Source organism: Eumetopias jubatus, unplaced genomic scaffold (genome assembly GCF_037043125.1).
Source record: "Eumetopias jubatus isolate StellerSeaLion01/CBP00866 unplaced genomic scaffold, mEumJub1_p1.0 scaffold_10, whole genome shotgun sequence".
NCBI lineage: Eukaryota > Metazoa > Chordata > Mammalia > Carnivora > Otariidae > Eumetopias > Eumetopias jubatus.
The window spans coordinates 38,084,125-38,109,801 of NW_028274816.1; the positions used below are offsets into that span (position 1 = coordinate 38,084,125).

Here is a 25,677-nt window from a genome sequence, read left to right on the forward strand (position 1 = left end):
GGATCACACCATTCCGCGGGAAGGGAGCCCCAGCCAGCAGGGCCAAGTGGGACCGAGAGACGAAGATGGGATGGCAGCTATCAGGTCTCCACCTTGGTCCGGGGTACAGGGACGAGGAAAGTGAGGCCAGAAGCAGCTCAGGCCTCTCAAGTGTGCCGGCAACCACTGATACCCGAGGAACCTAGGGTACACAGCCTAGGAACACAGGCTTCTAACAAGCGTGTACTGTCTCCCAGACACCTGCCATTCATCCTGTGTGCAATGTTCTGAGTTGGTTTACAAGATGCAAAGTAAATTCAGTCTGGTTATCTTATGGTCATACCCTGATAGGTTTTGCATTTAATAACCAAGCAATAATAAGCAGGACCAGGAACTCTAAGCAAATAATGAACTCCAAACAGTGACATGTACACTCAAGGGTTTAGGGGTAAAATGTGATAGTATCTGGCACTTACTTTAAAATGTATCAAAAAATAAGGTGGAATGATGGAGAGACGGCAGATGAACAGCTATGTGATAATAAAGTGTTGCTGAGGGTTGTAGGATCTGGTGATGGTAAGTGGGTGTTTGCTCCATAATCCCCTCCATTTTTTTTTTTGATAGATTTTTAAATTTTCATGCTAAAATACTGGAGAATAAAATAAATGGGCCCATTCAGCATGACCATCCCCTCTTATCTCCCTCTGCCCCCTAGCTCCCAGCTTGCCTGCTAGCGATGGTCTGGTTCTTTCCAAATCAGTCTTACGATCTCAGGCCCCCTGGACTGCTCAAAGAACATACGAGACTCTTGGAAATTTTGAAAGGAGAGTTCCCTGTTCTGCTTTAAAGGGTACAGCCTGGGGTGCCTGGGTGGCTCAGTTGGTTGAGCGGCTGCCTTCGGCTCAGGTCATGATCCCAGGGTCCTGGGATCGAGCCCCACGTCAGGCTCCCTTCTCAGCAGGGAGCCTGCTTCTCCCTCTCCCTCTGCCTGCCTCTCTGCCTACTTGTGCTCTCTCTCTCGCTCTCTCTCTAATAAAAATAAATAAATCTTAAAAAATAAAAATAAAAAAAATAAAGGGTACAGCCTTTGAATTAAAAACGCTGCCTCCCATCTGTCTGCTTGGAGGGGTAGCACTCTCTGGATGTATAAGCTCTGCACGTGTTAGAAAAATCATTGTGCCCTTCATGGCTTTTGCTAACACAACACTGACTCGCTCAGCCTGGGACCACCCTCATAACAGTCCAAGAAAGAGTCGGAGACCAGCATCGCCCGCCGGCCTGCAAGCAGGTAACCTCTGAGCTAACCCCTGGGAGGGACAAGCCATGTCCTCATGCAAATGTAAGGTCTGTGTTTTAGGACAGACGCTTTAAAAACTACAAGCATCCAGAAGAGAGTCCAGCATGAGCCCAGGGTGCCTCCAGACTGAAAGTGTCCACCTGAGTCACACAAAAACTGGGTGTCCATACCAGGAGGGGGGCCATGTTCAGAGTTACCTTCTAATGCCCAGGGCCCTGCTGGGAAGGCCAGCCCCTGAACAATACAAGGTGTGTGCACATGTTCACGCATTTTCCCTCATGCTCCCACTGGACCTTCTGCCTGACCCTGCACGGGTAGAGGAAGGGCCTGGCTGAGACGTCCTGGAGCAAGGCACTCACAGACCCAAAGGGGCTTCTCACCTGCAGAAGACCCCCAGCTCAAAGAGCCCTCCCCACAATGTTTCCAAACAGCCGCTGAACACGGTCAGGAGAGGAGAACAGGATCAGGTTACAGAGACTGGGCAGGGGACCTGAGACATGGAGGCAACTGTGTTAGACCCCTCAGGTGCTTTACTGTCATGGGCTTTAGGACATTGCAGAACTTCAGTTCACGGGCAGAGCCTCAACAAGAGAGAATCCATGACAATCGAGAAAACACCACTACTTTAGCCATACAAGGCAGGACGCAGACCTTTCAGAATAATTCGTATTTATTCCAAACAAGGCAGCTCGCAGGCTGCTCCAACCACTGGTCCCCAAGGTCAGTGTGGCCGTATTCAGAAAAACATTCTCAGCTCAAGACACCCCTGTTCCCCAAAATGGGGGAAATCATCTGAGCTGGCTAAGGGACCTCTCAGCTCAAGTGCTAGCGGGAAAATGCCCCATCCTAGTCAGTGCCAGTGAATTCCCATCTGCCAACAGGAAGGCCACTTAAGAAGGCAAGCGGGAAACTCCTGGCACATTAGACAACAAAGAGCAAACCCAAAAGATCCGACTGTCCTCGGCACAGCGTGGGCTGGGAGCTGGCTCTCTTCCCCAGCAGTCCGCAGGCAGCTGCTGTGGTCCTCACGCAGGACAGCCGGCCCTCCACTAGCACGGCCCTCAGTCGTTCCTGAACTGACACATCTGAGGCTGCAGGGCAGGGGTTTCGGGTGATGGGTGTTCCCACCCGTGACCCTTGTCCAAAAGATTATCGTAAAGGCAACTAATATATCTCCTGCCACTTGCTAGTAGCTTCTGGTAAATGAAAACAAAATCAGAGGAGGAGACATGTCCAAACTCATTTCACCAGGCCACAATGACCCCAATACCAAAACAAGGAGGCCAGAAGGACAGAGAACTACAGGCCAGTATCCCTGATGAATGCGGATGCAAAAAATCCTTAACAAAATACAAGCAGATCCCACTCAACAGTACATTAAAAGGATCACTGACCACAATCAAATGGGATTTATCCTAGGGATAAATGGTTCAACATCCACAAATCAATGTAGTAACAGCACCTTAACATAATGAAGGATAAAAATCATATGTCCTAGGGATGCCTGGGTGGCTCAGTCGGTTAAGTGTCTGCCTTTGGCTCGGGTTATGGTCCTAGGGTCCTGGGATCAAGTCCCGCATCAGGCTCTCTGCTCAGCGGGGAGCCTGCATCTCCCTCTGCCTGTTGCACTCTCTCCCTCTCTCTCTGACAAATGGATAAATGAAATCTTTAAAAAAAAAAAAATTGTATGTCCTCAATAGATGCAGAAAGAGCATTTGATACAATTCAGTAACTACTTATAATAAAAAACTCTCAACAAAGGTCTAGAAGGAACATTCTGCAACATAATAAAGGCCATACATGAGAAAGCCCCGCTAACATCATAATCAACGGGGAAAAGCTGAGAGCTTCCCCTCTAAGGTCAGAACAAGGCAGGATGCCCACCTTGCGTCAAGTTGCAGGATACAGAATCAACATCCAGAACAGGATCAGGAACACCATCCCACAGGCTCCAGGAATTTGGCCAGGTAATTGGCAGGTGGTCTCCCTCTCCCAGATGCACTTCCCGCCGGTGCCCTCTGACCTCTCTAGGAGCACCCACCTGTTTCTAGACTTCCCAGTGGTCTCCCCCTTCCTCAGGACACCTTGTGTGTTCTTGGCCCCACCTGGCAGACTGGACTCTGGAGGAGCCTTCCCATTAGACTCTACCTGTGCAGCCAAACACCCCGTCACCTATGCCCAAGCATTAAAAGTGGCCTACCCATCTCCTCACCAGTGGTGCGCAATGTTCCACCAAACTCCCTGTATCTACTAGAGTTATCTGGAGCACCACCAGAATTCTAGATGGGAACCTCAAAACCCAGAGCCCTGTGGTCACAGATAGTTACTATCAATTCACACACAAGGACACGTGTTAGCTACGTCGTTAACACAACACATTCTCCCGAGATACTCCCAACGCCTTAAAGACACGGACTACTATCAGGCAACAACATGCAGCCTGATTAAAAAAAAAAAAAAAAAATGAGCAAAAGTGACACAGCCGAAGCAGCTCATGTGGGGCCACAAAGCTCCTCAAAGGTTAGCTTTAGATGGGCTGACCTGCCTCTCCCTGGGACAGTGTCTTTGGCTTGAGGCTGCTGAGCCTGAGACCAGAGAGACCAGGGAACCAGGGAACACGGGGTCTCAAGAGCTCCAGGAATAGGGCAAGTGGATAAGGGAGACAGAAACAGTGCCAGGTCCCAAGGTCCTCACACGCCAGTCATCACGGTGGACATTTCTGGAAGGTTGGGCGGGATGAGGCCCCTTTGCTCACTGACTACTAACCGGGAGGGCGGGTCAATCTAGGACAAAATGTGCTAGAGGTAACTTCCAAGAGGGTTCAGGAAGAACCCAATTCATGCCTTCTGACTCCCCCTGACCCACCCGACCCCCTTGACAGCTCAGCGAGCTCCTCACGCCTGCTCGTTCACCCTCCCGACGAGCCCCGCGGTCACCAGTCTCTACTCCAGCAGTTCAGCTCTGGGCCTGATGACACGAACAAGGTGGGCATTGTCAGGAGCTGTGCCCAGTCCTTGCACACACCCAGAAGCAGGCTAACTTCGTCCACGAATCTCTGCACTGACGCCAGGATGGTCTCCACGGGACCAGCAAACACACTCCGGCTGCTTGTCCACAGTCTGACGGGGGTTAGGAATGATCCCCTAAGCGCCTCTATTTCCTCTGCTCCCACAGGTTTTGTTAGAAATTGTGCATCTACGAGACTCAGGAGCGGGTCTGCTCTAGGCAGGCGACACAGACACTTGGAGGGTTCAGAGGGATGGGAGTAACGAGGGAGTAGTGCCGTGTGCTCCCAGGAATGTAAAAACGCCTTTTAGTGCAAGCAGGTATGTGTGATGTCTTCTTGACAACAAACATTCACTTTCCACCTCAGCTCAACCTAACAGAGAGCGGAGATGTGTGCAACACGGCTCAGGGAAATTTCTAGACCCAAGTAATGCCAATCGGGAGGGGAATCCGGTTCTAAATAATCAAGTGCTTCTACTCACTTCTGCCCAGTGTGGGTCCACTGTATGATTTTTTTTTTTTTAATTCACATATGCTGTAACGATGTGACTAATGAAATCTAGAAACAAAACACATTTAATTTTGGAGAAGTGTTTAAAGACTTCTACCCTGTCCTCTCCCCCTCAGCCTCAATAGACGGCAAATATTAAAATGTGTACCAACAGGGGCGCCTGAGTGGCTCAGTTGCTGAGCATCTGCCTCTGGCTCAGGCCATGATCCCAGGGTCCTGGGATCGAACCCCGCATCGGGCTCCCTGCTCCACGGAAAGCCTGCTCTCCCTCTGCCACTCCCCCTGCTTGTGTTCCCTCTCTGGCTGTCTATCAAATAAATAAAATCTTTAATAGAAAAAAAAAAACGTGGCCTTGTTGGTACTACCCAAGAACCCCAAAGCTGCTGAGGAATCCCGGCCCACGTGTGCAGCCGACCCAGGGCCACGGCTCAGCTGTGGCCTCAGCTGTGGCTGAGCCACAGAAAACAGCCAAGGTAAGAAACAGCAAAAGCCAAGGAGGGCAGCTCGATTTAACACCCAAGCAGTCCTCGTGCCCGGAGTTAGAGGTCCCTCTCCATGCAGCTTCTCGGCCGTGCTCGCCCGCAAATGCCAAAGCCAGCAGGAGGTACGTACGGCAGGTGTAAACATCTCTGTACTCCATGTGCTCGTAATCGGGAAGAATTTTCATGAAACGTCCCGACTTCACGCGAGGGTTTATACCTGAACAGACACAGCAGGGAAAGGATAAAGATGGCTCTGCTTCCAGGACAGTATGAACAGTTCCCAGGACTCAACACCCTCCCTCCCTGACAACGGACACTTCCCATTACAGCCCCCAGAAAACTCAGGGTGCAAGCGTTTGCCAGGGGTGACCGGTCTTCCTTTAACCAATGGAGCCACACCAGAAACTCATGAAGGCGGGCAAGCTCGGGACCCTCCTCTCTTGATGGCCACAGATTAAGGGAGCACACGGAGGTGGGAGAGCCGAGGCTGTGGCTGGGGCACATTTCGGGGATCACTTGGAGAACCCCTGTGCCCGAGTCCGATCTCTCCTTTGCCTGGTGCACACCTGGCGTTCTCCTCGATCTCTGCGGCATGTGTGTTTTGTTTCTGATTAAGGGCGATGTTGGCCTGCCTCCTAATTCAGGCCTCCTCCCTCCTGAACCCATCTATGCCAGGAACCAACCTTGATTTTCCTCCACAACCCATTCCAGAAGCTAAGTAATTTTCTCCTCAATAAGGTCTTCAGAGCAAACTCACAAAAACACTGCTCCTGCATCGTGAACGTGAAAACTGAAGCTGGCTCTGACCGGGTCAGATGCAACACTTCTGGACACTGAATAAGGTAATCATTCCCCGGTTTTTGCAACCATTTTTAGGGGGTCAAGATTCAGCGGTGAAAAGGAATCTCCAGATGTCCTCCTGCACCTGCCCATGTCCCCAGCATTCCAGACGCGCAGGCGAGCACGTTCACCTCACCCTGGCCCCGTCCCTTCTCCCTCGCCCACCCGCAGCTTACCCCCGGCCACGCCATCTGCTGCTCACGGTTACTGCCCACCTGCCTGCCCACCTGTGCTCCACAGGACAGCGTAACTGAGCGGAGCTCCGTGGGGGCCTTATTCCCACATCTGCCCCCACACCCGGCAGGTGTCAGCACCTGCCTTCCTCCAGGTGCTGTTTGGAATGCTTACTCCTAAACTCCTAAAGAACTCTGCCTTCAAGTGGCTTTCAGGTGATACTGTCCAAAGACCTAACAAACTCAAGCAGTCCGTTGATAAAAACTTGACATGGTGGATACTCCTAGAAACCAGCTGACCGTCCAGAAAAGTCAGGACACTGTGTTTTATGTGCACATGCACGGAGATTGCTGTGGATGGAACACCAATGCTGAGAGCCAGCCTAAGTCCCTCCAATTCCAAGCTCTGGTTGGACTTAAGATCCTGAGCTCTGGGCAAGCACGAGGAACCAAGGGTGGAGCCAGGGCCATGTGGGCACCCACAGAATGAAGGGTGGGAGGCAGGGGGCAGGACCGGCGTTTTGCCTCTGGAATCTGGGCTTTGCAGGGTTCAGAGCAGCACTGTTCTGGCTGCGGAGAGGAGAAGACAGGAAGGGGTCAGGCTTTCTGGACATGCGGCCACCAGAGCCCCCTAGACCCACGTCCCCTGGGACGGTGGAAGGTGGAGCGGAGCCAAGAGAAGAAAGCAAGTCCGAGCACGCACAGGGAAGGAGGACCTGTTAGGTCCTGAGCAGCCAGCCTTGCACTGGGGTCCCAAGCACAGGACTCAGGAGGCAAGTGCCGAGCTGGGCATGGTGGCTGGGGCAACGATGAAGCCCAAGGCCTCAGGAGGGCAGGGAAAAGCGGGGAGCTGGGCATGGCAGGGCAGAGGGCTCCCAGAGGCAGGTGGTAGGTCAGAGGGCATGGCTGAGCCCCCATGAGCTGTGCAAGTTGTGAGCAGGCTGGCTTCCCAGAGGAAGGTCCATGAAGAACCTCCAGCCTGCTGACAGGAGAGCTCCCCGATGTGAGCGAATCCTAACTCGGAACACCAACCACCGCACAATCCCAAGCTGCCATGGATCTCAGTGTGGGGAGAAGCCTCTGACGGAGCAAGGAACCGACAGGATGGCAAAATCAGCCGCCTCCATGGAGGGAGCACTGCTCATGTCTCCCAAAGAGCCAGCCCTACATGGAAACCCCATGTTCCCCTGCGGCCACGTGAAGGAGGGGCATCTCAGAGGGAGAACCTGAGTGACAGACCCACTAAGAAGAGGGACGCGGAGAGAGGCAGCGGCCGGCACGCCCCCTACCCTGGAGGGGCTGCCAGGGCTTCGGCTGGTTCTCAGAGACCTGCTTCCGTCTCAGTCCTGAGTAGGAGGTGTTCCCGTGCAGACCGCAGCCGCCGCTCCCGGGTGAGCCATTTAGGAAGGAGCACCACCTGCTCTGCTTTCAATGGAGAACATTTCAAAAGAATGTGAAAACCAAAATCTACCAAGATGGTTTTAAGATGAAACCTTACAGTCTTTTTATTTTTTTTTAAGATTTTATTTGTTTGTTTATTTATTTATTTAGAGAGAGCAAGCATGAGCAGAGGGAGAAGCAGACTCCCCACTGAGCAGGGAGCCCGATGCGGGACTCGATCCCAGGACCCTGAGATCATGACCTGAGCCGAAGGCAGACGCTTAACCGACTGAGCCCCCCAGGCGTCCGCTTAAGGTCCTTTTAAAAGCAGTGAGCAGTCAACTTTAGGCCAGAGAGAACTGGTCACCGTCGTCTCTTACTCTGGTCTTTGATCCCAGCCCTGGGGCGCTAATACTGCACGAGACGGCCACCCAGGGGTGAACCCACGGGCTGCTCCCTGTGGGTCGGTGCTGGCCCACAGCTCCTGGCTGGTGTCAGTGTGAACAGAGATCTTCACAGCCTCACGCTAAGGGGCACCGAGGAAAGACATCTGGGGCTGGGGGGACTCGGAGCACTCAGACAGGGCGTGTCACTGGTGACTCTGGAAAGCAAAGGAGGGGAGAACAGGAAATGGGGGCTGGGGGGCTCAACACGGGAACGTGACACTACGGGGTAGACGGAGCCCCAGAAGGGGGAGCCTGATGTGGGGCTGCCGGCAGGATGCCTAGGAAGCCCGGGGAGCGGCCACACTTCCCAGTGAAGCTGCTGTCCACGTGCCCCTTGGGCTGTGGGCCCAGATCCAGGGAAAGGGACACCTCTGGAAGCAGCCCAGGGTTGTTCCCAGCGCAGCCACGTTTCTCAGATCTAGGGGTTCTCCACGCCTAATGGAAGACACCATTATCTGTGACAGGCTGAAAAATAAGGATGACACCCCCAAAGATGGAGAAAAGACCACCCAGGTCAGGGTCGCCACTCCCAGCACCGTCCGTGGAGCACCAGCTACGACTCTCAGAGGGTGTCCGAGAGGGGACTGTGGGCTGTGGGTCACACTCTTCGCACTGCTATCAAGGGTGCTCACTCTGCATCTGCATCTGGAACGAAGGGGACCGTGGGCGGCAACAGGTTCACTTACGCTTGGCATAGACGTCTCTACAAGACACGCCCGTGATGTCCAGCTTCCGCAGGTTCTCGCAAACGCCATACTCTGCAACAAGAAACATTTGCTGGAGATCACAGTCAAGAAGTCACAAGGTCGCAGAAACAGACTGAGCGCAGGGAAGGAAAGTGTGTGCCAAAGCCTTGACCTTGTCTTCCAAGGCAGAGTCCGACCCTCGCTGTTCCACACTTGGTCAGCACCCGCACTCACCGGTGAAGCCATTATTCTGCTTAGACCACACTTGACAAAGCAACAATCCGCGCTATCTATCCTGCTAAACTCTAGAAGCCTAATTGCACAAACCCCAAATTAGACAATCCCCAGTGGCCTGGAAACAGCACGTTCCCATGGAAATGAGATCGTCCTTGGTGTCAGGGTCCCACGAAGACCCCCTGAACCCGCACTGTGGCTCACCATACCACCAGTTCTATTAAACAAAGCCACGGCCCATGAGGGGAGACGCCAGTGAGAGCCTGGACGAGGGCCTGGAAGGAGGAGCTGTGCCACATCCCTTTGGCACCAGGCCCCCAGACCCCAGCCAGCGATGGAGACCCTGGATGCCCTCCCTGCTCCCCGTCCTCGCCTGGCTGACGGCACCCTCCTGCTTCCTCCTCCCTGTCACCCCACGTTTCCAAGTCACCCACCCCAGCTTCCCAGCTGAAACCTTGGGTCTTTCAGGTCAGGTCCGGGCAAGGCTGTGCAAGGAAAGCACCGCACGGAACTAATCACCACGAATCCAGAACTGCTGGGAGGCAAGAGCCTGCCTAGTACCTGGTACCTGTGTGCGGGCCGGGCACCACTGTATTCAGCCCTGCTGGCAGGCCTGAGAGAGCTGCTACTGTCTCATCTATTTCATGGAAGAGAAAACACGCACAGAGAGGCCCGGGGCCTGCACAGAAGAGCGGAGCTGGTGGTGCAGGACCCAGAGCCGAAGCCTGGATGGGGCGCCTCACAGTGGTGAGCAGAGCCCAGGCAGGAAGAAGCGTGCTCAGCACCCCCGCTGCCCACGTCCACACAGAGTCCCCACCAGGACTCTCTGTGTCATCCCGGGTGCAGTCAATCAGCTGGGGCATCACAGACAGCCACCTCTGTGACCAGCACTATGCCCCCATCACAGGAAGGGACGCCAAGGCTGGGCAAGGTTGGCAGCTCAGCGGTCTGTCTAAAACGTGGATTCATGCAGTGTGGCCAGTACTGGCCAAGTGCCGTCCGCTCATCATGTCACTCCTGATGGTGCCTAAATCCTCCCAAGGTCTGGTCCGGTCTTTTCAAAAGAATGGATGATATCAGCCCAAACGCTTCTACGAACTGATAGGATTCCAACAGTACACAAAGCAAAGCTCCAGATGCACAGAGGGGAGAAGGTATTTAGGGCAAGGCAGCTACTCGGCAATGTCCCTCCCGATGGGGCCTGCCCAGGGGAACCCTGCTTTTCCCTACCTCCTCTGCTGATGAACAGACGTGAAGTTAAAGACTCCTAAGATGTAAGTCACGGCCTTGCTCACTATCAGGCAAAAAAATAAAAAGCATATGTTTTATCCTGCTGCCAAGAAGAATGTGGACTCCATTCTGGAGGATAATTCAAGTCTTAGGAGCCTATGAGGACAGACAGATGAAATATGCTGTCCATGCATCTAGGGCAGGGACATAGCAACACCCACATGCAACGGGGTCCCCAGCATCTCAGATCACAGCTTATCCAAACCCCTGCTCTCCCCGTGAACCAGCTGAATGGGCCACCCTCGCCCTGATGGGCAGAACACACTGGAACAACCAGTCTACCCCACTCTCAATATAAACGCTATATAAAACTCTCTTCACCATCTCCTGCTGGCTCCGTGATGCCCATGATGGCCAAGGGGCTCCTCCTGAAAACCCTGTCAGTGATCACTACTTTGGCTCTCCGTACACACACTTTGGCTTTCTCCTGTGCAAACAATGCACTTCAAAATTGTTACAGCGTTAACAGGATTGGTGTGTCGGTTTGTTTCCTGGGTGGTTTTGAAAGGACAGCTCCGTTTCTCGTTTCACATTTCTCGGTTCCAGCATGCTACTGGTGCTTACAATAACAGACAAGGACGAGTCTCTTACTGCCTCGGAGACAAAGTGGGGTGACTGCAGGGGGCAGGGGTCTTCTCTTTTGTAATGTGTGTAGTGCTGCGGGCAAGACACTGTGACTCTCGGTGCCAATGGTTAGACTTGGGGCACAGCCCTGAAAATGCATTCAGGTATGTTCCTGTGGCTGACAGCCCCTGAGGTCCACAGCCAGGCCTTTGTGAGGCATTGGCATTGCTGCTTAGGCGTTTCTCTGGGCCCAGGCTGTGAAGGTTGGTGACCTGGCTTATGATTTTTGAATTAGAGTCCAACGCACACTCCAACCTGACAGAAACAATGCTTCTGAACGGCTCCAAGGGTTTTAGCCAGGATAGCCACCTCATCATAAATTTCTGCACATTGGGTGCCTGGGTGGCTCAGTTGGTGAAGCGTCTGCCTTCGGCTCAGGTCATGATCCCGGGGTCCTAGGATCGAGTCCCACATCCGGCTCCCTGCTCAGTGGGGAGTCTGCTTCTCCCTCTCCGTCTGCCCCTCCCCACTGTTCGTGATCTCTCTCATTCTTTCTCTCTCTCAAATAAATAAATTTCTGCATATTGTGTCAAGAAATGGTATTGTGCATATGGCACAGGGTATGAAGTTGCACAAGCAGATAAAGCATCCACAAAAACACTATGAACAATCAGGAGAAAAGCAAAATTAGAATGTAGTGCTAATAAACAGAGCAATCCTTGGTGGGTTTTTCTTAATGTTCCCAGAAGGTCATAATAAATCCACCAAAGCAGAATAATGTCATTCTGACCCAACCATTCCTACAAGAATTGTCTGGTATTTTCCACCTGATGGGAAAATCTTTTTTAAAAGAGGAGCTAAGAACAATGCGACATCCTCTGATTGTTCTACAAACGTTCCGTAAGTCATCAAGGGAAACTGCCCTTAAAATAGCTTGAAGGCCTGTGTACTCACAAGCACCGTGTATCCTTCCTTCCAGAAAAACCACCAAGTGTGAACTCCACCCTTTGGCACAGGTCCTGCCCCTGCTGACTGCAAGCAAGCGAGCACACCACCCATGCTGCCTACAGATGCTTCTCAATCCAACACTGGATTTGGTGGTACAGGCTGTCGATTCAAAGAATTTCCTTGATGGGGCGACCGGCTGGCTCATGTGGGGGAGCATGTGACTCCTGATCTCAGGGTCATGAGTTCAGGCCCCATGTAGAGATCAAGTAATAAAAACTTCAAAAAAAAAAAATGTCCTTGCTAATCTATTAAATAAAGGAGCTTAAGCAATTCTTTTTTGAAAGTATTTACTCCAAAGATAGCAAAAACAAAACAAAAAGCTGGGAAGGGAGAAACATGGACTTGAGGGAATTTATGATATGAAATGGTCATGCTGTGGAGACCAGTATATGGGGACACAGAATCACCCTATGACCCAGCTGTCATTCTGCTTCTGGGTGTAGCCCCCAAAGCACCGAAAGCGAGGGCTCAGATCCTTCTCCACCCGGGCTCACTGCAGCACACTCCTCACAATACCCAAGAGATGGAAGCAACCCAAGTGTCCGCGGGCAGATGAGCGCATCAACACCACATGGTCCCTCCACTCGCTGGAATGGTATTCAGCCTTCAAAAGGAAGTAAACTGTCACCTGCTGCAGTATGGATGATCCTTGGAGACATCATGCTCAGGGAAATAAGCCAGTCCCCAAAAAAACAAATATACTGTATGATTGCACTTCCATGAGGTACCTGGATAGTCAGACTCCCAGAGACAGACAGGAGGGTGGCTGCTGGATGGAGGGAGGGCGGCTGGTGTGTAAGGGGACAGAGCTGCAGGTGCGAAAGATGAACAACGGCTGGAGGCGGCCAGGGGCGGGGGATTTGCACAACAACGTGAATGTACTGAACTACTGAACGCCACAGAGCTGCACAATTAAAAATAGTCCAAATGGCAATTTTTGTTGTATGTATATGTTACCATAATAAAAAAATTAAATTGCCACTTCAAATACTCCAATCGGAAAATTTCCAAAAAGCTATTTGAAAAATGTTTTGCCAGGAGGGAAGAACAGCCTAGTACTTTGGCAGAGTCAAGTCAACACGTAAGCGGCAGCCTCCTGTGACCTAACTGCCCAGGGCTGCCAAGCACTCTACACTCTTTCCTGTGCGACGGGCTCAGGGTTGCACTATGGGCTTTACCAAAAACGCCCTGTCCCCACAGCACATTTCTGAACATGCACTAACTCTGGTCAGTCTCTAGAGTAGGAGGTTAGAGATTTTCTCTCCCCACCCCACCCCCCGCCCACGCTGCAGGAGAACCCAGGAGACACAGCTCTGCTTCTCGAGGCCCCTTCCCCGGAGGAGAAGGTGGAGATTCAGGGACATGGTAGCCGTGGCAGTCAGGGCTGAGATGTGTACACACGTCAGAGCAGAATGTGACAAAGAAAGTGAGCGCCATTCTTCAGGGCACTGTGTCGATACCAGGAGGCTGCCACAGCGGGGACCTCGTCTCATTCTCCCAGTCAATGCCACTGAGGAGGGAGCTCTGCCAGGATGGACAGGCACGCCACTAAGACGCCACCTGCAGCGCGTCTGGGGGCAGACATGGGGGCAGACAAGATCCATCTGGAAAGGGAGGTTCTCTCCCAGCCCTGAAGGCAGTTAGGTGGCAGAGAAGGGAGTCTACAAGAGTTTTAGGTATGGAGAGAGGCTCCAGCGCAGACTATTAACTTGTGGGGGCGCCAGCAGAGACGTACCTGGAAGTGCAGGTGGGGGGGTCCAAGGAGGCCACTGTACCACTAGGTAAGTCAGAGTCAGGAGGAAAGGAGAGTGTGACCCAGACGTGGTACCAGGCAAGCAGGAGGGAGCCAGAGAGAAGAAGGGCTGGAGTGTGCCAGAGGCTTCTTTCCTACCTGTTGTGCACACACACAGTTCTCTAAATAAAACTAAAAGGCAGTTTGACCAGAAAGATTTTTTGTTTGCACTAAATTAGGGGATAATTATACTCCTTAATAAAAAAAGGGTTCACACTTTTACTTCTGAGGCTAAAAAAGAAGCCAAAGGCAGGGGTGGGGGTGGGTGGGGGAGGGGTCCTCCACCAGGCAGGATGGAGGGGTCAGGCAACCAGTCCCCAGGCTTCCCGGCACAGCCACTGGGTGCCAAAACCCAAGAATGCCCTCCAACAACAGAGCACTGACTTAAACTCCCAGGCTTCTCCAGCACACTGCTCTACTTAGCTATTCCTGACTGCACGAAATGCCTTTTTTTTTTTTAAATAATGTAGCAAATCTGGAAAAACACTCTGCAGCCACCTCATCTTAGGATGGAAGAATGGAGGCGGCCATTATCATCTTAGGATGGAAGAATGTATAACTCAGAACCTGGACACAGCCCACAGGTGTCTCCTACTAAATACCTGGACTATTTGGGAGGCTTAACAGTTCCCCAGGATGGCTGAAACCACCTACAAGATTAATGTGACTTGTTCTCAACAAATTCGGGCCACGTGAAGAGAAACAGTCTCCATGCCAATGGACACCGTGAGAAGCGCACTCTTCCAGCAAGAGGACTCTGACCCCAGTCCAGCTCCCATGACAGGCACTTGCAGGCCAAGGGAAACCCATTCCCGCTAAGGCCCATCTGTCACCCTGAGATGCCCACCCTTCCTGAGTGTCCCACTGTCCCGCCGCCCATGTAGGAGACCAGGACAGAAGCCTGTGAGCCTGACTCTGCCATCATCTCGCCCTGGACGTTGTCTAGTATTTCCGACACTTCCCGGCTCCTCCAATAATACCCCACAGCAGGCCCGGCCGGCTCGGGTTAACCAGCCTCTCCATCGCCACCGGGTGGACAGCGATGGTATCGGTGGCAAAGGATGCTGACTCATGTGTTCCAAACCCTGCCCATCTCGGGAAAGGGCCTTCGTTTTCGAGAGGAGACCTGTTCCTCTGCAAAGACGCAAAGACACCCTTGTGTTTGCATGCCCTTTCCAGCCAGAAAGACAAACCCAGAGCCTCAAGTTCATTACGTAATCACTTTATAAACACAGGAAAACAGTGCCAATGGCAGTGCCTGGTCCTCTAACAACCGATCAATTCTTTTTGGCGAGGTACCATTGTCTGTCCAATTAAATATGGCCAGGGGGAAATCTTTACTCGATGCTCTCTGGGTACCAGGTTCACTTTCTAGCTTACTTTTTTAAGGTTGAAATAAGGGAAGTCTGAAAAATGCTCCCCTACGAGGCACCACTGCCCTTTTCCCTTTCCTGCTTTGCTGAGGGAAAGGAAGGTTTCTCCATAAGGCAGCACAGGAGATTCAACTTGAAAAAAGAGAGAGAACTGCAGTCCCTTCAAGTGGCAAAGCAGAAGAAAAAGATACAGTTTTCCTCCAAGTTCTGAGATCCTGCTGCATGTCCAGGAGGAGGGCTGGTTTCCCCTTCTCGTGGTTAAGACGTGTTACCACCTGAACAGTTTATCTATCTACCTGCCAACATGCCCATCCTACCATCAAAACCAGTGGGCTCAGCAAGGATCTGCTTTACCAGAATCATAAAAATCCCTGAAGCCAACCTTAAAACGAACAACTTGCCCAATTCACCTCTTCCCAAGACAACCCTCCAATTTTAGTCGTATTTAACAAAAGCCACATTTCTCATTTTTTGCACAGCATTTTCTTCTGCTTGCAAAAACAGAATTAAATACTGGTTTTTAATTCCCCATTTCTGTCATAAAAATCATACATTATTGGAAAAGGATTATTCCTAATTATGATGGAATTTAAACCCGTTTTAGACTTAAAAAAATCAAAATATTATACAAATATCATTCTATGTGTCAAAAAAAAATACCATCAAGGGAAGAAATGGGCAAATTATATATTATAAATTCAAAACCAGACACCGACAGGTACTGAGCTGAATAATATGAAATCTTTGTGTCTGAGTATTTAAAGCTCAGTGTGGAAAGGGAAAATACATGTATGAGCATTTCCTTTGTTTCTAATTTTCTTTTGTTATTATTTGAATATTTTGATTTAGAACTACAGTCTGAATGTACACTTAAAAATTCACCGAGTAAATGGTTAAGTATTAACGAAGAAAAGCCTTGTCAGGGTCAAAGGCAAAATAACGCACTTGGCTTCTACCCTCAGAAGTCTTGAGAAATGATGACTTATTTATAGCCCCACACGCAAGTAACTGCAGGAGGCCCACAGCCAAAGGAGTGATGCATCAAAAAAAGTGTTTACCCTCACCCTGGCCTGCGCCTGCCCTGGGAGCTGGGCTTGGTTCGGTTTGTTTCCTGTAAAAGGATAAATATCACCTAGTTGTTTTGTGCTTGCCCCAAAATCAGGAGCACAGACCTGGCTTCTCACTAGCAACCTTCTCCCACCTGCCTAGAGAAATACCACTAGAAAATATTTAACCCAACAGCTCCAGTATGCAGCAGGCTAGAAAGACCAAAGTTCTATAAAAATAACCGATTTATTGTTAGGACACTGGAAATTGTGAGCTTCTCACCAAACATTATAAATATAGCTACCTCGTTTTTAAGTTTCTAGCGCTACCCCCTACCCCCACAAACTCATCCTATCATTTTAGGAAGGGCTCTTAAGCACACATGCATTGTCTGCCCCCTGAAAGTCAATCATGGCCCCAAATTCTTTGAAGGAATAAAACACAGGTGTGTGCTATTCTCTTTCTGACTCCCATTTTTGTGGCTTGTTTTCTGTTCTGGAAAATTCAATCATCAACAGACAGAAAGCAAACATATAAACATGCAAATTCACTTATTAGTCTCACTCAACCTCCCAAGACACTAAAAAATGGAGCCACCATTACAACCATCAGGGCTGGACCAGACCCAGAGGTTCCATTCCAGGACACTTGAGGGGCTAAGACAACTCACCTCCTCAACCAGCCTGAGATCCGGCCTCCTGCCCACCAAGGCTGGGAGGGCTTTGGTTTTTACCTAAATGGACTTGGGGCTTTGGCAGTATCAACACTCACCTTAACCAAATGTCTAGTTCAGGAAAGATGAACTTTAAGAGCTAAGAGAACTCAGATCAGACCCATCCCATACCTGACTGTTCTTAGATATATAATGAGACTAACTCTGAGACATCTATGAACACCATATGGGATTACCAGCCATCCAATGTTTGACATAGATAAGCTAGAAATTAAAGCTACCAGAACGAACTAGTGAAACTGAAGACCCAGCGACCATCTTCCTGACCTTCAGATGAAAATCATTACTTATGCCCAAAATACCTAGGTTCAATTAACACTGTAACTTTCACAAAAGTCATTATAAATGAAGTTAAATAGCATATCACTATAGACTATTAAAGAAATGTCTTGGGCGCCTGGGTGGCTCAGTCATTAAGCGTCTGCCTTCAGCTCAGGTCATGATCCCAGGGTTCTGGGATCGAGCCCCACATCGGGCTCTCTGCTCTGCAGGAAGCCTGCTTCTCCCTCTCCCACTCCCCCTGCTTGTGTTCCCTCTCTCGCTGTGTCTCTCTCTGTCAAATAAATAAATAAAACCTTAAAAAAAAAAAAAGAAATGTCTTGAAATGTATTAAACAGAAATCTATCCAGACTAAATAAATAAAATCCACAAATCAGTAAGAAAAAAAAAAATAGGGTAGAAAGTTGGCAAGGAGTAAGGATAAGCAAATAAGAAAAATCCAAACCACCAATAATGTAATTTTCCAAGTATGCATCCTCACCAGTTATCGAACGCATGCAAATTAAAATAATTAAAGGTGAATCATTCAGAGTAGAGAGAATTTGGCAGATACTGGATTAAATGGGGTAACTCGGAGCAGCCGGGCCAGAAATGACAACTGCTTTGTGGTGAGACGGTGCACACTGAACATCTGCATGTCACCTTTTGTGACTTACCTGCTCATGCTTTGGTGTCAGGAAGTTAAGCAGCTAAAATTCACGGCCGTAGTAACTGGGCAGTACCGAGTGAAACTGCAGGGCTCACGGCCCACCGCACCCCACCCCAGCAGCACTACTTCTGCATGTGTTCTATATCTGCATTCAACAGACATGGAGATTGTTCACTGTACACTGTATATAACCAAATACATAAATAAGAGAAGGAACAAAGCATGGTCTCTTCAAATTATGAACCACCACACAGCATTTAAAAAGACTGAACCAGACTTAAATGTATTCACACAGATAGAACTTAAAAACACAAGTTCAAAAGGGGAAAAAGCAGATGCACAAGACTTACAGTATGATATATTTCTAAAAATTAAACCATCACAAAATGTTTTATTTGGGGACACACACGAGCATATGTATACACAAGTAAATTAAACCCACGACAGAGGCTGCTTCTTAGAATAAGAAGGACAGTGCTGATCAGAAGTGAGTATCAGCTGAGACGCTTTCCTTTAAAAAAGGTAGAGGGGTGCCCGGGTGGCTCAGTCAGTTAAGCGTCTGCCTTTGGCTCAGGTCATGATCTTGGGGTCCTGGGATGGAGCCCCACATGAGGCTCCTCACTCAGTGGCTGTCTGCTTCTCCCTCTGCCTCTACCCCTGCTCATGCTCTCTCTCTCTCTCTCATACAAATATTTAAAAACATAAAAAACCTAAACATTAAAAATTTAAAAAGGTAAAGGAATCAAAAGCAAACATAACAAAAGAATTAGCAGTTATTTATTGGGGGTGACTAGGAAAATGCCTGCTTTACCATTTTTGTCTTTCTTTTTTTTAACTTCTTTCCTATCATGTCTGCCTGCCTTGGTGGACAAGATGCCTTGCTTCTAATGTCACATTGTCTCTTGCCCCAGGAAAGTGAAACTGAGAAGTGCCCCAGCAGGCAAGGACTGCAGTCCTGCGTCCGTCCGTCCCCAACTTCCTTCTACATCTTCATCAGGGCTTCCTGCACTTCCATCAGCAACTCTAAGAATTCACCCTGAACTCTAACCCCAGTGAGTTTTAATCCATACCATACCTTCGAGGTTTTTTTTATTACATAAATGGAGTTTTTCTGATTACATAAATGTCCTTACTCTGTTTCTACAGTTGAACTAGATGAGTTCCAGTTCCCCAGAGACAAACCCACCAGAAACCACCACACAGGTCCGGCTGACCGATGGAGAAACTTCTCAAAGCACAATGGAACACCTGTGACGAATCTGGGTCTTACAGGTATACAAAAAGCAAAACAAAACAAATGAAAAGGTAGAGTTCACAGAGAACCTGGAACTTTCTTTATCTCTATTTTAAAATGTCAAAAGAAATGCACTTGCCACATATATGACAAAAGGTTAATACTGCTAACATTCAAAGAGGTCTCACAAATTTGTAAGACAAAAACAGATGCTTTAAGAGACATAAACAAAAATGCACAAATAAGGAATCACAAGAGATGAAATAAAATGGCCAAAAAGCCTCACAATAGAACAATACCATTTAGGGGGTGAGAGCTTCATGTGCATGATCTTATTTAACCCCCAAAGTGACCCTACAGGAGCAGCACTTCCCCAAAATACTTGGGAAGGTGAAGCATGTCCAAGATCTCAAAGCACATAAACTTAGCCTGGCCTGCTGACTAAAACTCCGGACTCTTGACCATTGAGCTTCACTGCAGAGATAAGATGACTGATGCCCTTTTTGGGGAGCATCTGAGGAAAGAGGCCTTCTCATGCACCCTCTCTGGGGATGCAATTTCCAACAGCTGGGCAATGGGCATCTACACCATCAGTGTGCATACCCTATTACCAACAACCCTGCTCTGAGAGGAAGTGCACCCTTAGAAGACAATCTCAGAAGTCCTAGAAAGCACAAGTAAACAGCACAAATTTCTACAAAACTGCACAAAAGCAGCCTTGACAGCATTGTTGGTGACAAGAAAAAACCGCAAACTCAAAAGTCAGTCGGTAAGGGCCTAACTGGTCTGGTGGCAGATGTACGCAGTGGAATCCCACAAAGCTTTTTCATACTAAACTGTCTGGGGAAGAATATATATGGTATGATCCCGTTTAAGTAAAAATGTGTACAGGACTCTACATGTGCATATGGAGACGTGTTCCAAAATTTTAAGAGTGGGTTATCTTTGATTGCAGGGGTCTCTGATGGTTTTTACTTTCCTCCTGCGGCTGTTCTGCATTGTTTGGATTTGTTTCCCAGCTATTCTTTTTACCAAAATAGGAGACTTCATGGAACACCTGGCATCTATCAACGTTTAAACGCAGAGAGCCTCGAACTCTGGATTAAGTAAACCTTTCCTCCTGCGATTTGTTACAAAACTATTCACCGCCCTCACTACTGCCATTAGCATCCCTGACAGGGAACTCAACCCTCTCCGGCAGTGCCCGGCTCCACCTGCCCTTCCACAGACCCGCCCCTCAGGAGACCCTCCACAATCCTGGGCTCCCTAACCATTCCACTTCCCTAACCGTTCCGCTCTTCTCACCTCCGCCTCCCGAAGCCTGGGGACAGACGAGGATGCCCACATGCGTCAGCTCACTCCCCGGCCTCAACCCAGCCCCAGCCCCAGGGCAGTCACAGCCCAGTCTCCGCGGCTGGGGAACCCCCACCCCTCTCAGAGCTCCCCCAGAGCTGGTAGAGCGCGCGACTCCGCGGCGCAGCCGGGACGCCAGCTCTCCCAGACCCCGCGCCCCGGACTTGTGGGAGAGGCCCCCGGAATCACCGCCGCCCGCCCGGCCGGGACCGTCCCCCTGAGGCCCCCGATCTGAGGCCGGGCCCCGTCCGGAGCCCTGGGGCACCCCCGCCCGCCCGGACCCCCGCCCCTGCGCGCTCACCCTCCCGGCAGCGCCGCCTCCAGATGGTGTCGGTGTGCAGGATGCGCCGGAACTTGGTGCAGACCTGGGCCAGGCTGGGCAGGTCGGTGCCGGGTAGCGAGGCGAAGATTTCCACCAGGAGCTCCGGCGGCAGCTCCAGCAGCGAGCAGCGCGGGGGCGACTGGGGGCCCGCGCCCCGGCCGCCCAGCGCCCCGGACAGAGCCGCCGCGCCCGCCTCGATGCGCTCCTCCTCCGGGTCCGTGTCCGGCTCGCTGTCGGCCGCCGCAGTCTCGGCCGGGCCCCGGCGCTGCTGGCGGCGCCGGCATCCCCGCGACGGGCCCACACCGCAGAGCCGAGCGCACACCGCCATGCCGGCGCGAGGGACGGCCGCCGCGCCGCCGCCGCCCATGCGCACGCGCCGCCGGAGAGCCGAGCCCCGCCCCCGGGAGCCGGGCAGGGAGCGCCGGGCCCGCCTGGTCGCCTCAGGCCACGCCCCCGCGCCGCTCGGCCCCGCCCACCACGAGGGACCAGGACCGGCCCGCCGCGGGGTGAGCCCGTGGGCTTCCCGCGGCCCAGCCACCACCTGACGCCTTCGGGTCTCAGGCCCGGGGTCCCGCGCCTGGACGGAGCACGGGAAAAGAATGCTGCTTAAAATCGCACGACGGCAGCCCCTTCCCGACCGTGGACGTGCGCAAGGGACCAATTCTCCCCCTCCAGAGTATGGACTGACGCCCTCCCCACTGCGCTAACCGAGGTCGCCGCGCCGTGGGACGCCGGCCGGGGTGACCGCCGCTGCCAGGACGGCCCGAGGAGCCCCGGAGGTTGTCCCCCGAGAACCGCCCCCAGGACGGCCCGAGGGTCCCACAGGAAGTACTCCCCTCCTTCACACCCCCAGGACGGCCAGAGGACCCCCCCCAGAGGACCCCCTGGAGGTTCCCTCCCAGAACAGTCCCAAGGAGCCCCCTCCCCAAAGTCCCTCCCCAGAATCCCCAACACCCCTCCGGAGAATGTCCCAATACTACCACCACGGCTCCAAGGACTACCCCAGGATGGCGCCCAGGACCACGTAAGGCGTGATTAGGGCCTAGAAGTTAGCGATGCAAACTTCTCTAGCATTCCGAACCACGGAAGCCAAATGGAACCCTGACGTATGCATATCAGACCCCTTTCTTTTATCTAAAATCTGACATTCACTCAGTTCCACCCTTACTGCAATGAAAGGGAAAAGCATGCCAGCTGACGGATCAAAACACCAGCTCCCACCTCCTCGTCCATACTAGTGTTGTGGTTCTGCCCTCGTTACCTTGTTTACTGTGTCCCGGGGCACGTGTGTTCTAGAAGGTGGGGCCCAACTGGAGAACTGTGTAAAGCCACCTCGTGACCGTGGCTTACCTTAAATAACTCACAACAACAAGAAACTAGTTATTAGTTGTTTCCAGAGAGGCAGGCCCCTGGCTGTGGGCGTGGTTACAGGAACCGCTCTAGGACACAGTCCTGAAGCGCTGGAGGAATTGCCCAGAGTCTAAAGGGAAGCCTAGAATGCCCTGGCCGGCTCAGTGTTTCTGGGCAAGGGTGATCTTGCTAATCAGATAGGAAATTAATGACCCTGCTTAATGACCCTGCCAGTTCCCACAAATTCTTCACTATTCACCACCGCCTCTGTAGGGAGGTCTCAAGGCGGGAGAGAGGGAATCCGGTAATGCGGGAAGCGAATCTTCTAACAAAACGGTATGTCCTAAATTAAATCTTGACCCACTTAGGTCCACACAATTGGAAAACAACAGCTAACTGACCTCGCTGCCCCTAGCCAGCTTTTCAGTCCAGCCTCCATGCTGGTTTCACAACTCTCCTGCAGATAGTAACACCTAAGCAAAATCAGACTCATTGTGGCACTCACCTATTTAAAGTTATTTAATAGCCCCACTGACTCCTTATCACATCACACATAATTGCCCAGTGTAGCCTCCTGGCCATCTCTCCAGAGGAGCCACCTGATAATCCAAAGGTCATCCATCAGCCTAGTCACATCTCTGATTTTGCTCAAGTGGTCTCCTCTGCCAGGAAGACCCATCTCCTCACTCTGTGCCATTAAAGAGCCAACCCCTTCCTCCTTGTCCCCAAATAGCATCTCCAAGGAAGGATGTTTCCCTTTTCACAGCACCATCACATTGTTTTATTAACACTTGCTGCCTTTGTACCAATCTCCCTAGATGTATCTCTTGTCATGTGACAGATATGCTAACACACATCATGCAGTCAATGAGTGTTTACTGACTCAATGTTGAATGAAAAAAAAAAAAACTGGCTAAAAGACTAAAAAGTGAGAAACATGAACCAAACAGATTTAGAGAAGCCTGGTGGATTAGCATTGTAATCCAAGCTGGGAAGTATTTCAGCAAGCAAAATTGCCTGAACTAATGTGATAAATTTTTGCAGAATGCCCAACTAGCCTATGTGCTATGTTCTGCATGGATCCATAGGTTCTAAAGTACAATCCTTGCCTCTGTTACATTTTTGTTTTGTTTTGTTTTGTTTCTAAATCGGTCTACCCCCAGTAGGCAATTTTCTCCCAGAGGAGCTTAGACTTGTATTCATGTACAAAATAATTTGGTTAAATTTTTGTCAGAAGAATGGTTAAACTATTCTTTTCTTTTTTTAAGTTTCTATTTATTCATGAGAGGGAGAGAGAGAGAGAGAGCGAGAGAGAGAGCACAAGTAAGGGGAGGGGCAGAGGGAGAAGGAGAAGCAGGCTCCCCAGGCAAGCAGGGAGCTGGACTCAGGGCTTGACCCCAGGACCCTGGGATCAGGATCACAACCTGAGCTGAAGGCAGGTGCTTAACCACCACCCAGACTTCCCAAAATGGTTAAACTATTCTGTTTATAGTTTGGATTATGCAAGTATCCAGCAGTTAGGAAGACCTATCTATATCTGTATATCCTTGAGGGCAGGAATAACAGAAGGCTGTGTAAAATAACCCACCCCAGGATGTGGAAGGATTGAATTAGTGCTAACCAGAATAGAAAGAAACATACCTGTGGGAGCGTGGGTAACCCCTGTTGTCAGGAAGGGACCCAAGGGGAAAGGTCTCAGGTAGCAGATAATTATTACACAGTGAATCCTGAAAGCTTTGTGTGTCCTGAACACTTTTATAGTCCGTTATATATAATGTATCCCATACAAAGAACACTAAGGAGGATATGGTCAATAAAAGAGATCATTTGTTTTAATGCTAGATGGGACTATAATAATGAACTCTTTGTTATGGAGAATTGATAACATCTAAGGAGATAAGCAAATTATAGGGCAGGATATTTTTATGTTGGTTCCCCAGAAGTCCCAGAAACTAGTATTTCTTGGACCTGAGTAAACTGTTAACGTTACCCATTCTGGTTCTCACAGTCCGGATGTGAAAAGTGGCATCTTACCCAATGCTCAGAAGAAACAGCCAAGGTAATGGAAAGAAAGAAAAATATTCAAAGGCCAAACAAGAGGGCCCATAGACTCTCAAGAGATGCCTCCCTTAACAGTCCCATATATGGGCAAAAAAAAAAAAAAAAAAAAAAAGAAAAAGGAAAAAAAAGCAATCCTTGAGAATTTGCTTAGAATTAAACGAACCAAAACACCTGTGGAACACTGAAATAGCAGCTCATGCTCATTTCAGAAATGATGTTAGATTACGTGAGTGATCTGTGATGGCTTTCCTGCGAGCGCTCGCTTGCAGATTTCTGAAGTTGTCCATCAGACACAGCCTCATGGCGAGAGGGAGCGCTGAAAAACAATGCCACTCCCAGCTGCCAATAGCACTTTCCGAGGAGCAAGCGAAGACACTCCTCAGCACTGCAACCTACTGAGGGTCAACTTCAAATCCTCCTGACTAAATCCTTTCTGAGAATAGCTCCTGTGGCCGCTCTTGAGCAATACTTGTTTGTTTACCTGTTCTAAAGAGCAACGAGATGACACAGGAATGATAGGACAGCAAGCCAATAGTTGCCCAGACATCCTCGGGGCTGGAATGTCTCTTCCAATCAGAAAGACGAGAGGTGGGACAGGCCAGGCAGGCCTGGGGACCTGAACAACTTCCTGGTTTGACTTGTCCTCCCTGTTGTGTGTGGCAAAAAGAATACGTCCTGCACTGCGGGTTAATGTTTCAGGCCTCATTTAACAGATTCTTAGAAATAGCTAGACAGTATGATTTACAACCATGTTGCGTCACTAATGCTGGAGGCATCGTGTTCAATTTTTAGTGGTTACCTTATTTTCTTCACAATTATGGTCATTTCATATTATGGAAAAGGGAAGAGGGTCGAGTTATTTAAAACACCATCTGGCTTTCTAGAGTAATAGTTTGATAGTTTAAAGGCACCATGAGATTCTTGGAGAAAACATTTAATAAATTTGAAAGATGTGTTCTTGCTTTTCTACTTTATATGGGTTATTTTAAGGAACAGTAGTATTTGTTATTCACTTAAAAATAAATCATACTATGCTTATATTAACTAGCTTAAAATAATTCATGAATAATATTAATTTGCCACTCTGAAAATTGTTCACTACCTCAGACTTCTATTAAACTGCCATCTGAGGGCACGTGAAATTTTTCTAAGTTACTTCTTTATCTGTATGTTAATATAAGTTATAATTTATATATTATGAATATGGTGTTCTTACATGGAGATTATCCTTATGAGACACCTTTACATGCCCACAGCCTTGGATGATTTCCTGAGAAACACATAGGGAGATGTGGTTTTAGATGCAAGTAGGAATTCAAGGTTAGGGGAAGATTTTGGCAGTCACTGTTAATGTGGACTTCAGTACTTGAAAATCACAGTGACCCTGTCCCATCACTAGCACAGCCCTTGAAGCCTATTCCTCTGTGGCTGTGAACCCAAGGCCTGGGGTAATTCCGTAAAGCTTTATGGATGCCTAAGGGACTAGGGAAATATGAAACTCTCCTCCCCTTCCCCCAACCTCCATATGCCAGATAATTGATTTTTTTCTCTCTTGCATTTGGAACAGTTGTCCAGCAAGAGAACATAA

General features: G+C 50.0%; 1 protein-coding gene and 1 long non-coding RNA gene across 4 annotated transcripts in view; one reads left to right on the forward strand and one right to left on the reverse strand.

The window, feature by feature from the left end:
- FBXO31 (F-box protein 31) overlaps positions 1-21,020 on the reverse strand; it is a 42,102-nt gene extending 21,082 nt beyond the window's left edge. For 2 of the 3 annotated variants that reach the window (XM_028096174.2, XM_028096163.2), the window contains exons 1-2: positions 20,658-21,020; positions 8,801-8,872 (exon numbers count right to left, since the gene is read on the reverse strand). In XM_028096174.2, coding sequence (XP_027951975.1) covers positions 8,801-8,872; positions 20,658-21,006 — 421 coding nt within the window. In that variant the 5' untranslated portion in view covers positions 21,007-21,020. Of the gene's footprint in view, positions 1-5,405; positions 5,459-8,800; positions 8,873-20,657 lie in introns of those variants that run through there. The other variant, XM_028096185.2, reaches the window with a different exon arrangement.
- Positions 18,734-20,122, forward strand: LOC114202841 (uncharacterized). Its single transcript, XR_003607874.2, has 3 exons — positions 18,734-18,821; positions 18,916-19,041; positions 19,959-20,122. It is a non-coding gene; the product is annotated as an uncharacterized LOC114202841 (long non-coding RNA).
- Positions 21,021-25,677: the final 4,657 nt, after the last annotated feature.